The sequence below is a fragment of the Dendropsophus ebraccatus genome, chromosome 4, assembly GCF_027789765.1.
Source record: "Dendropsophus ebraccatus isolate aDenEbr1 chromosome 4, aDenEbr1.pat, whole genome shotgun sequence".
NCBI lineage: Eukaryota > Metazoa > Chordata > Amphibia > Anura > Hylidae > Dendropsophus > Dendropsophus ebraccatus.
In genome coordinates, this window is record NC_091457.1 from 26,982,506 (window position 1) to 26,994,525 (window position 12,020).

General features: G+C 38.9%; 1 protein-coding gene across 16 annotated transcripts in view; it reads left to right on the plus strand.

Annotated features, from left to right (window-relative positions):
- NRXN2 (neurexin 2) overlaps positions 1 to 12,020 on the plus strand; it is a 609,925-nt gene that overhangs the window by 508,606 nt on the left and 89,299 nt on the right. For 11 of the 16 annotated variants that reach the window (XM_069965315.1, XM_069965314.1, XM_069965316.1 and 8 more), the window contains 2 exons: positions 3,726 to 3,897; positions 6,535 to 6,624. In XM_069965315.1, the coding sequence (XP_069821416.1) occupies positions 3,726 to 3,897; positions 6,535 to 6,624 (262 nt within the window). The remainder of the gene's footprint in view (positions 1 to 3,725; positions 3,898 to 6,534; positions 6,625 to 12,020) is intronic. The other 5 variants (XM_069965322.1, XM_069965323.1, XM_069965328.1 and 2 more) reach the window with 1 other exon arrangement.

Here is a 12,020-nt window from a genome sequence, read left to right on the forward strand (position 1 = left end):
ACCTCTCCTGTTTTGGACAGTTCCTGTCTCGGCAGCTGAGAGTACTGTGTCAGGCTGAAAAGAAAAGATTTCCTGTAGGATATACAGCAGCTGATAAGTATGGGAAGACTTAAGATTTTTAAATAGAAGTAAATTACAAATCTATGTAACTTTCTGAAGCCAGTTGATTTGAAAGAAAAAGATTTTCGCTGAACAACCCCTTTAACTCATTTATTTCTTTTACATATTGACTGTGCAGTAGTAAGGAGCAACACAGCCCCTCTAATGCCAGCAGTGGCTGTGCCTGGAACTGCAGGGCTTCAGAAGCCCCGCTCCCGGCACAGATAGATACTGCATACAGCGTTATGAATACTCAACCCTTCTAATGCATATTAGTATTAGAATGGATATTACAACTAGGGAAGCAGCCTGTGTCAGTGATTCTGTACAATGAAACAAAGGAAGCAGTAGTTGACAATTTCCCCTGCTCGCTCTACTACACCTAGTGACGAATGCATAGCTATTCTAATGTTAATATGCAATATAATAGACATTAAGGGAGGATTAGTATTTATAACACTGCATATAGCAGCAATAGCCATATCTGTGTCAGGATGAGGGCTTCTGGAGCCCTGCAGTTCCAGGCACAGTTCAAGGAAATTGACTATATTTGAGATGTGCAGGAAAATACATTAGCAACTACATCTGCTAATGTTTCGGTGCCAAATACACCATGACAATCCTGTAGAGTGCCTCAACCAGTCAGGTGGTCTACACAATATAAGGTGGATGTTTCTAAATTATATCTTGGGCAATGCTCCCACAATGGTCTTTTTAGGTAAAATAATGGCCATTACTTTAAAAATACTGGTCGTTATTTTAGTGGCAGCCATCAATAAATGTTGCGGGAACATAGCCTTGTAGTATAATTAAAACTGCATCAACTGTACAAAAAAATAATAAAAATAATTATGTTTAAATAAAAAATATGGTTCAACAACATGAATTCTATTAGGAAAATAAAATTTCCATTTGATAAAATAACATTCATTGCCCTTGAGGAGCCATTTCATCAGTGCGGCATTCTGGATGGAATCAGCGCTAAGCATTTTCTTGCCTCGTTCATGGAAGTATTTATCTTAAATGGATGTGTATAAAATATTACTTGCTCTAATTAGCAAAATCTTTAACTTCTTTCATGTAAGATTTAATTCCAGATACAGGGGGAGGATGGGGACAAGCTTTTTTTTTTTTTTTTTTAATGATACGCATTGAAGTCAATGGCCGAGGGCACAAATGGGGCTAAAGCATGGAGCAGTGGGCCGTGATATCATTTACTTTCCTAAATTATTTGCATTTATACAGTATATACTAGAACACGGTCAGTGGTATTATCAATACGTTGCTCTTGCCGATGGCGCACTCAAAAGAAACGATCCAAATATTGAGGTAGGCAGAGATCTGACACTAGAGACAAGTACTTGGAATACTAAGAATGTTCTTGAGTCACAAAAAGCCGAGCTATTGTGTGCTAATATATTTGCTGATTTATTCTTGATGATTAAAAGGAAGCTCTTGAAACAATTGTTTCTCTCGCGCATTGTTCACTCTTAGAGCTTGTTCGTAAAATTGAATTGTTTCTGACTCTTAAATTGTAATGCCATCAAATCATGTAAAAAGCTATGCCGACATTGACTCCTGATCGGCGTCATCATGGTGTACTACCTTTTAGGCATCTATGGTGGATTTACTACCTTTCCATAGCTGACTACTTAAAGGGGTTGTACAGGATTGGTAAAATATGGCTGCTTTTTTCCGAAAATAGCCTTGCGTCTACCCATGATTTGGTTCACCTCCATAGAATTGAATTAGTCTAAACTGCAATATTGCCAATAACTTGTGGCAGGTGTGGCGCTGTTTCTGGAAAAAGGATGACTCCTTTATTAAACATGACTGGTTAATAATTAATAACTTTATTAAGAAATTTAGTCATGTTGTGATGTAGATTGGAGGCTTGTTTACCTCACCTAGCCCTAGAATTACATCCTAGTGAGTGGCCACTAGAGATGAGTGTTACTCATGCTTGAGTCCGCTCACTTGGCATTTGAATACCGATGGCTAAAAAAGTTGTATGCTTATGGTTGTATCTTTGTTTTCCAGGACTTCCTAGTTCTGCATCCAACTTTGTCAGCCACCAGTATTCAAATGCTGAGTGAGCGGACTTGAGCGTGCTCGAGTCGTGCTAGTGGCCACCAATTCTTCTAATAATTGTGTCTGGTTGGAAGGCAACTGGAGGCTTTTGCTCTCCTTCATGCAGTAGTATTCAGCTGATAAAACACCCAGCTCCGGAAGATAACATCAGGCTCATTTTAGGGGTATAGTCAAAATGGTCATCAACTGGGGGGACATTTACAAAGGTTACGGCAGGGCGCTGTTTCAGCCCCTTCTTCCTGACGTATACCTGCTGAATCCAGTGCTCGCCCGATGGGCGTGCAGGGGGAGCTCGGGGGAGGGGCATCAAGGCAGGGAGGAGGCGTGGCCTCCTCACGCGCCTGGTTTATCATGATTTACGCCTGCTTGCAAGACAGGCGTACGCTGGTCTTGATGAACCCCCCCTCCCGTTATTAATGGGATTTTCTAAGGACTAGTCTGAACATTGTCAGGCTGAGCTGAACAATACAAGACCCTGTACTCACCTGCACTACCTTCATCCTAATCGTTCTTTGTCCGGCTGCCCAGCCTTTTCTGCTCTCCGCCTCAACACAAGGAAGTGATCCAATTACTGGAAGTGCTGAGCAGCGGGATCGGGTGCTGTTGGATTAACTGCAGTGGGTGACATTTAGACAGAACTATTAAAACATTAACATTTTGCTGTTACTTGTTCCTGCTTTGGATTTTGCAAAAAGAAAAAAAAATCTGAAAAAAAAAAATTTCAAAAACTTTGTTTACTTGGTCCATTATATGTTTGGTTAAAACTTTCTTAATGGACAAGAACCATAGGACTATAGTATTTTCAAAGAGTTCTAATAATAAGTACTTGTAAAACAGGTGGAACATGGTTAATACTTCTCACCAACTGTATAAGCGTTATGGTAAATTGATCCGGCCTTTATATGTTATCCATAAAATTTAATTGGATGGCTACACGATTTATCTAGTTAACGCTTTTATGGCAAAAACACTGTTTTAGCATAAACTTAACTCAGCAAAGCTAAATATAGATTGATCAGCAGCAATAGGATTGCGAGAAGAGGATATCTAGCTGCAAATTGAGATTTGTTTCCACCAAATGTCTTTATGTTTTCTGCTCATACAATTCAACTGCAATTATGAAATAAATTGTGTGAACGTTTCGTAAGAAGGAAATTCCACGTCGTCTATTTCATGCATCCCGAACAATCTCCCGATTTACTGGAAATGTTGATTCTATCACTCCCCAGTGTCTAAGCATAATGGTGAAGGCTACACAATACTGAGCTGAATCATACCTCTACCCCCTATATTTAGGATAATTGTGGAAACAGCCCTCAACGTTGTGCTACCTGACATTAGAGCTCGGTTTTTGTTGACTTCCATCGTCTTAAATTATTGAAATGTTCATGAGACATTTTCTGCAGCTGTTCTGTTGAATTCATTTACATAGAAAATGGAAATGAGACACGAGCCTTGTTAAGTTGCACAGTTTAGTTGGTTTTCTTTATTCGCCATAAATGTATTAATTTTTTTTACTTTTTTTTCTCCTATAGGACCAGGGCACAGTGGGGGTGATTTTTAACGTTGGCACAGATGATATAACTATCGAAGAACCAGGAGCCCTGGTGAGCGATGGGAAGTATCATGTGGTGCGATTTACCCGTAGTGGGGGTAATGCTACCTTGCAGGTGGACAGCTGGCCAGTCAACGAAAGGTATCCTGCAGGTGAGGAACCCTAGTACAAATAATGTGCATGGAAAGTGCTTCCCACGAAGATCCATGATTTGTTTTTTCTGTTAAACTTTTTCCTAATCTACTACTATCCTTTGCTGAAAATTATGACTACCATGTAAGTGTACATAAATATAGAAGTTACACTCAGGTACGGTTAGCTACCAGATGCACCAGAAGACAAGCCAAAGGGTATAGTAATGATACATTATGTAGCTGCCAAGATACAGTAACTAAAACTAGAGATGAGCGAATCCCATGAGATTTGGTTTGCCTCTCATTTAACAAATGTGATTGACCGAATCTGATCACAATTTGGTGTGATTGACCATGCAAAGCCTGTACAGGACCAGGGACTCTTGTCAAAGACAGGTGTCCCTGCCCCTGTACAGTACACTAAAAAGTGTTCTACACTCAACCTAGTCAATATACATAGTAGAAGATGGTCAAGACAAATCTGAGAGAAATCCCAAAATTTCTTTTGTGAAACTTTAAATTTTTGCCGAATTGATTCGCTCATGTCTACCCACAATCAAATTAAGCTATCTTTTTTCATGGTAGAAACATCTAAGTGCATGAAATAAGAAAAAGCTCCTACCCTGCCTATGACCCCAACACTTTTACAGTCACTTTTCTGGTACTATATCCCGCTTTCTTCGTATTCCTTGCCTATCTGGTAATGTGGGTTCCCGTTTCTTTCACATTTCCCTAATCGAGGCTGAAAACTCGTCCAAATTCAACCGAGTAAAGAAAACTGTATCTGTCCCAGAGTCCTAACATTTCCATGGTTTATACACATGTAGATGATCACTTAGGATAATGTTGCTCTTATCTGATGTTCAGAGCTACCAATCTTATCTACTTGCACTGAGATCTTGCAAATCAGTTTTTTTTCCTTCCCGTTACACTGTGTTCCTAGCTTCTGCTTGTATACTGTAAATGTACTTCTTCTAATAATGGGTAAAATAAAAAGATCAAAGAGATTGTATTTTTTTCCTTAAGGTATATGTTTGACTGAATAAATAATGAATTAACAAAAAAAAAAAAAAGTACTGATAAACCTAGTGCTAAAATCTACTGGTCTAAACTGTCCCAAATCTCCCATAACCAGTTTCTAAACAGAACTAACTAGAGCTTAGCTTTTAATCCATTCTGCCCTCATTACAACCACTTCAATTCTAGACCGACGGAGAATATAATTGGAATGCAAGATTTGGGAAAAGTGCACTTAGTTTATTTGCCATATGTTTCCTTAAGCCGACTACTCCATGTGTTACCGGGTTTAATAGCATGGACGGTGTTCTAGATCAAGCTCCGAAAAATAAGGAATCCACTGGTTTTGTAAATTTTCTATTTAAGGCCAAAGTCAGTGCAGAGTGGAGAAGTTCCAGCCAATCAGATTCCTTCTCAAAAACAAGAGATGGAATCTGATTGGTTGCTCTCAGTAGCTGCGCCACCTTTTCTTTGCACCGGTTTAATAACTCTCTCTCTCTCCGCGTAAAGTACTTGTAGATTGGCCGACTATGAAGCACAGCGTCGGCGAAGTAATTTGTCACGAAGTCAGTGAATATCTATTAATGGCTGACAAGTGAGAAATTGATTTGTGAACTGCACATTGTGAAGATTGCAAATGAATAGGCTCTTTTCTGAGCAGCATTTGCAATTATTTCTTTGCCTCTGCATGAAGATTTCGAGACCTTTCGGCACTGGTAAATGTGAACTTGTTTGCACTTCTGAAAGTTCATGAATATGTTGTATTTACGTTCCTAACTATCACCTTTCATCTCTATATCGAGAGTCTCACCTATATATCAAGCATATTGTCCTTTTCCCTCTATACTTAGTTGTATTGCATCTCTCAACACTTGATCCAGCCCTGACCTTTCAACTACATTATAGTCATGTACGCTTCCCTCCTTACCTATCTTGTGTTCTCTTTGTTCTACTTCCCGTTCCCTCAGATATGACAACCCTCTATTATTTCTGTAATCATTGACAGCTATGTTTCTAAATAACCAATGAAATACTCAGCCGCCGTTATAGAAAGGCCATTATCTTACGGCTGGCTTGTAAACCCACAAGGAAAAAAAATCCTTAGTCATCTCTCGAAAGTCTTAGATCATCCATAGAAAGACCGTGAATGAAATGAGCATGAAAATACATGGTTATAAAGGTCAACAATCATTCCTCTGATAGTTGGAGTTCCAACACCATTTATTAGCAACATCTGTAATAGAAAAATAATAGTTTATAGAGTACCAATTGATCTTTGGTATGTTGTTACAGAATGTATTGATCCCATCTAGTCATGTGGATGCCAACACTTGTAGGTTAAGGGTTATATGGTATGAACATGTAGAGTGATTTGTATTACGTTAAAAAGATCAAGAGATATTATATGTATGTAGAGGCCAGTCATCTATAGTTGGTTTCCCAGATTTTGCAATCCATACTTTCTATATTGGCTTGTTCAAGTGGTTTGAGTAAATGGGGGCACAATGGGACTAATCTCCTTAAATCTCTCTTAACCATTTTCTAACTATTGTAACTGTTCCATGAACTGTTAACCTCTAACCTTTCGCCTTTCAGATTCTAATGCATCTAATGTTCTTTTATTAAAACTCTATAAAGGGAACCCAGATAGTGAAAGATTGTCGCTTGCCCGTCAGCGCATCCCCTACCGCCTGGGTCGTGTTGTAGACGAATGGCTGCTAGACAAAGGTAATTCTTGTGGGGATTGGGAGGTTGGTTTTAAAAATGGCGGAGTGAGAAGGTGAAGAGAATTCTTCCAAATAAAAGTGGCAAATTATATATAAATCGCCTAAACATTATCAGAAAAGTTGTCTTCTTCCCTCTTTTACTCTGTGTTATTTTTTCTTCCTCTCTTTTTTTCATAATTCCCATTCGAAGGACCAATGTTGTAGATAATAGCAAATTCACATTTCAATTGTCCATTGAAGACATTTACATTCATTGTAAACGTTGACATGTTTTTCCTTTCTTTGGCGTTTTAGTTGTTTTTCATCCAGCTAAATAACCTTTAACATAACAGTTCTCATATATAGACCAGATACCGAACAATTGTTGGGCCGTTTTGATATTTAGTAAGGTAGAGGCTAGATCATATTCAGTGCAGTGTTAAGAAAAATTACTATTAAACTAAATTCATTTTTTGTTAAATGGACTAAAAATTTTATCTGACATATGCAAACGTGAATTTTAGAAAAAGAGGGAGAACTGAAAATATTGATTTGTATAAAATTTGTAACATAACATAGTACATAGTAAGGTTGAAAGAAGACAAGAGTCCATCAGGTTCAACCTAGGGAAACCCTACTGTGTTGATCCAGGGGAAGGCAAAAACCCCTATGACGCAGATGACAATTGCCCCATCACAGGGAGAAAATTCCTTCCCGACTCTAAATGGCAATCAGAATAATCCCTGGATCAATGTATCACCAGAAATCTAATGCCCATAACTTATAGTAATAGTATATTTTTCAAGACAATTGTATGAAGGTTCCCAAGGGTTCCATGGAATGTAGTGGCTGAAAACAAGAAAAAACAAAATGGCACAAAATGCTTGATGGTAACAATACTCATGTGTGGCACAGAAGCCTGGTTGTTGCAGTTCACTATAGGTGGCAATAGCCCTTGAATTCTCCAAAATATAACTTTAACAAACAACAGATACTATACATCTTTTTTAGATCACTGTTGACTCCACAGGGACCTCAGGCTAACGTTAACTTCACATTGACCTTCCATTACAACAACACGTTGCTTAGGACTTGTCATATAACGTAATCCCCTGAACACAAACAGGAGGGTCACTATCACATCACTATCAGCCCTATCTCTGAAAGCCCTTTCCCCAACTCACCCCTCCTACTGTGACTTGTCTAGTCCACTAAACCACAGGACTGAACCAATCAATTACAGCCAAGCTTCTGCAAATCATGTCTTCATCACAAGGCTGTCTAACAGTTCCAACTCCACCTCTCCCTGGCTCCATTTTGAGCTGACAGCTCTCATGACGCTATTAAACTCCCAAGAACTAGACCTTTCTGAGGCTATCGGCCTTAAGAACTGTCTTAAGGACAGCTCATTGTCTGCGCTCCATGATGTTCTCAAAGTCTGGCTTGGCAGGTGACAATTCTCGACCAATAGGACTTTAGGTGATCCACCTCACAGTCCAACGTAATTTTACAGGCCTTCAGACCACCAACTTTTCCACAAGAAATTTGAGGATCTATTTATAAGAAATAAATAGAAATTTAAGAATTCTTTGTTGAGTTGAAGTGTTGTATTTATATAGTAATTAATACAAGCACCACAGCATGGATCTGGCATTTGTAATAAAGCTGGGTTCACACTTGCAATCCGTTTTGTTTTTTTCATCCGGATGGAAAAACAAATTCAATTATCAATTAATTCCATTTTGATCCGTTATTCTATTGACTTCCATTATAAAAAAAAAAAGGAACAAAACAGATCCGTCTTTTAACGTAGACAAAAATAAGGTCAAGAACGTTTTCGTGTAAGTTTTGATATAATGGAAGTCAATGAAAGAACGGATCAAAATGGAAGCACACAATTGCATTCATTTTTCCAACCGTTTGTTGCAAAAACGTATGGAAAAAAAAAAGTTTGCAAAAATGTAGTGTGAACCCAGCCTAAGTCTAGATGAAAGGGCAACTCCAGCTAAATGTTTTTTCTTTCAAATAAACTGGTGTCAAAAAGTGCCAGAGATTTGTCATTTACTTCTATTAAAAAAATCTCACGTCTTCCAGTACTTATCAGCTGCTGTGTGTCATAGACATAGACATGGATTTGTAGGACATACAGCAACTGGGTGACTTGATATTTGTTTAATTAAAGTAAATTACAAATCTCTGGCACTTTCTGACAGTTGATTTGAAAGAAAAAAAAATTGCTGGAGTTGTCCTTTAACCATTGCAGTATCTGAAATTGGGTCTTTGTATATCCACATAATGTGAAGATTCGGAAGATTTACAGCTTTTACGTTAGTGAACATTTAGGTCATTCCTTACAGCGTTATAGAAAACAATGATTGATTTCTAGCAGAAAAACACCGCCTTACTGTAAGCATATTGAGTCTCAGAAACTCTCGCCCACTAGCATTAGTATTGACAGATATCTCGGACTGACTAAAGGAAGAACGTAACATCTTTATATCATTAGGAAACATTGAACGTTTCTACAGCCCAAATTCCAAAATATTAAATTCATCCATTTAGCTGCCAAGTTTACCGTTTATATGCATGGAATAAACTGTGTTGAATCCATATACATGGCTAAAACCATGTGTAACCACTAACATTCCCAATCCCGTCATTTTTAAAGCAACACTCCAGTTGAAAGTTGAACGTCAAGTTAAAATTCCTAGTGGCCTCCACTTTAATCTTTTTGCCATGTGCCATCCCTTTGCTTATTCACTCTTTAGTACTGTAAAATGGTTATCTGATTCTCAGACTACTCTACGCATAATGCATCTTGTCAATTTGAAACACACAACCCCTTTTCTCAGGTTGACCAGCGCTGATCATTAAGTAAGGTTGGCTACCAACCACCTAGGAGACTATATTAGAAGCAGTACTACTACATTCACTAGGGTGACACTTGACCTCTGTTTGTATATTTTGTAAGGACCTTAGCAGTCTAGCACCCACCGATCAGCTAGCTATTCCCTATACTGTGTATAAAAGAACCTTGGATAACCTCTTTAAGTACCACTAAAGGGTAATCGTTAAAGATAAAGTTATGTAAGACTAGTCACATAGCCGTTTTTTTAACCCTACGGGCAAGCTAAAGTCCCCCTATAAATTATTCAAATATGATGTAGCTCTTGATTTGTAGATTGACACTCCAGTAGCCATTGTTCTAGAAGCAGGTATACTGTTTAAAGGGGTTTTCTGGGTACAAAAGATGGATTGACAAAAATGATTGATGGCGCCCCTGCCAATCAGATGTTTAGTGTGGGCTGCTGCAGATTCAGTTGCAGTAAACAGGCATGGCCACTATACAGTCAATGGAGCAAACTGCTCCTGACCCATCAACCCCATGGAGTTGGGGCTCCTGAAGATAGGCCATCAATCGTTTTTGCTTGATAAACTGTTTTTATGGCCCACACCATGTTCATATCTAAGCTCTTTAAGATGAAAGGCCAATAGGAAAATTGGGTCGTACCATAGGATATTTAGTCTCTCTAGTAATAATAACCATATCCTGTGGCACATATAGAATCTAGAAGAGCCAAGATGTGAACATTGAAGGTTCAGTCTGCTGATCTTAAGGTCACCTTCTATGCTCGGATGGTTATTTTACACATTCTTGAATTCATTTGCTAGTTCAATTTGCAGAATCCCGGAATGTGTAAACCCGCGAATATTAGTTTTGCTGAATCATCCAGCTTTGTTTGCATATGTCAGATGGTCTATTTATCAAACAGAAACATTCTATTGAAAGTGCTGAACATATAAGCTTTGCTCCCTAGTAAATAGACTCTGTGCACTGTGGTGGAAACATACGTTAGTGTTGCTATTGAATTAACTGATTGTATAACCTGAGCTGATCGCAGCAGTTTATAGAAAATCTCTACGCTACCAAAGCTAGGACCAGAACTTGTCGACAGAAAAGATTAGAGCAGATCAAGCACAGGGGAATGGGGCGCATGTGCTAAAGTCACAACTCCAGAAGTGTAACTACAGTAGATTGTCTTCGAGACGACCACCCACAAACTGCAGTAAAAAGTATACTTCTAAAGACGTGACCAGTAGCCACACAAAACTGTGGAACATCTAGTCTCGATAAGGTGGTGGTCTTCTCAAGTGGTGGGTTTCCCAAGAGGTTTTACTACATATCCTATTCAATAATTCACTAGATAGGTAATCACAGAAACTGGTGTTTCCGTAAACAACTACTCTGTGATGTCAGTGGTCGAAAAAATTCAGTGGTATATAGACAATATATGGTATATGGTGATAAAGAGGCACGTTTCCTGGTCATGGTACTCATGAAGATATCGGCTTTACCATTAAAATTGTTCTTGTCAAGCTCCATAGTTAGAGCACAATAGGCACCAAAACTTTGACTTTCCCTCGATGGAAAGATGTAAGCGAAAGAGATGCTAGTGTTATCAAGTCCTGATATAAAATGTACGGGGGATGAATTGTATATATCAAGTCCTTTTTTTTCTTGCACTTTTTCCTAAGCCTTGATTTATTTGATTTTCGGTTATGTACATAGGAGTGAAGTCTTTGGTCTGCAAGGGATTCTCGCCAGAGTGAGTTTCCGGCCGCTGCTAATATTTTAGATCACTCCTGCCGCTAATGCGAGTGAATCCTTTAATAACATTAATGGAATAAGCAAAGTATATCTCAAAGTAGGAACGCTCTATAAATAGTTTACAAATGCCCATTTCATTTATTCTGAGTTTAGCTACCATTGTTATTTAGACAGGAGGACAGGTTTCATGTTCCTGCCACTTATGGGATCTTTGTCATTACCTACTGGGTAATGCACCTTGTGTGATGTGCCAAGACAAGTGGAAAAGAGAAATGGCAATTGCTATAAGTGGTTGTTTGATATTAAGCCTATTAAGCTATGACTGGTGAAGTTGATCAGGGTTGCTATCACATATTCCGGGGCCGCATGCAGTGAAATTGATCCTGTTCTGGAGGGGGTATCTGTCCATTTAAAAAGGCAAGGGATCCAGTAACCAGGACCACTATTTTATTTGAACTATTAAGGTCTATTGTCTACTTGTCTCGATACCACCATCTCGGTAGTAGTGCTAGTTATGTCATAATTGGCTTATGACATTACAAGGTAATAAGATGATTGGTTGGGGTCTGACCACTGGAGACTAAAGATGAGCGAACCGGGTTCGGGTCGATCCGGACCCGAACGATCGGCATTTGATTAGCGGTGGCTGCTGAACTTGGATAAAGCCCTAAGGCTATGTGGAAAACATGGATATAGTCATTGGCTGTATCCATGTTTTCCAGACAACCTTAGAGCTTTATCCAACTTCAGCAGCCCCCGCTAATCAAATGCCCATCGTTCGGGTTCGAATCGACTCGAACCCGAACCCG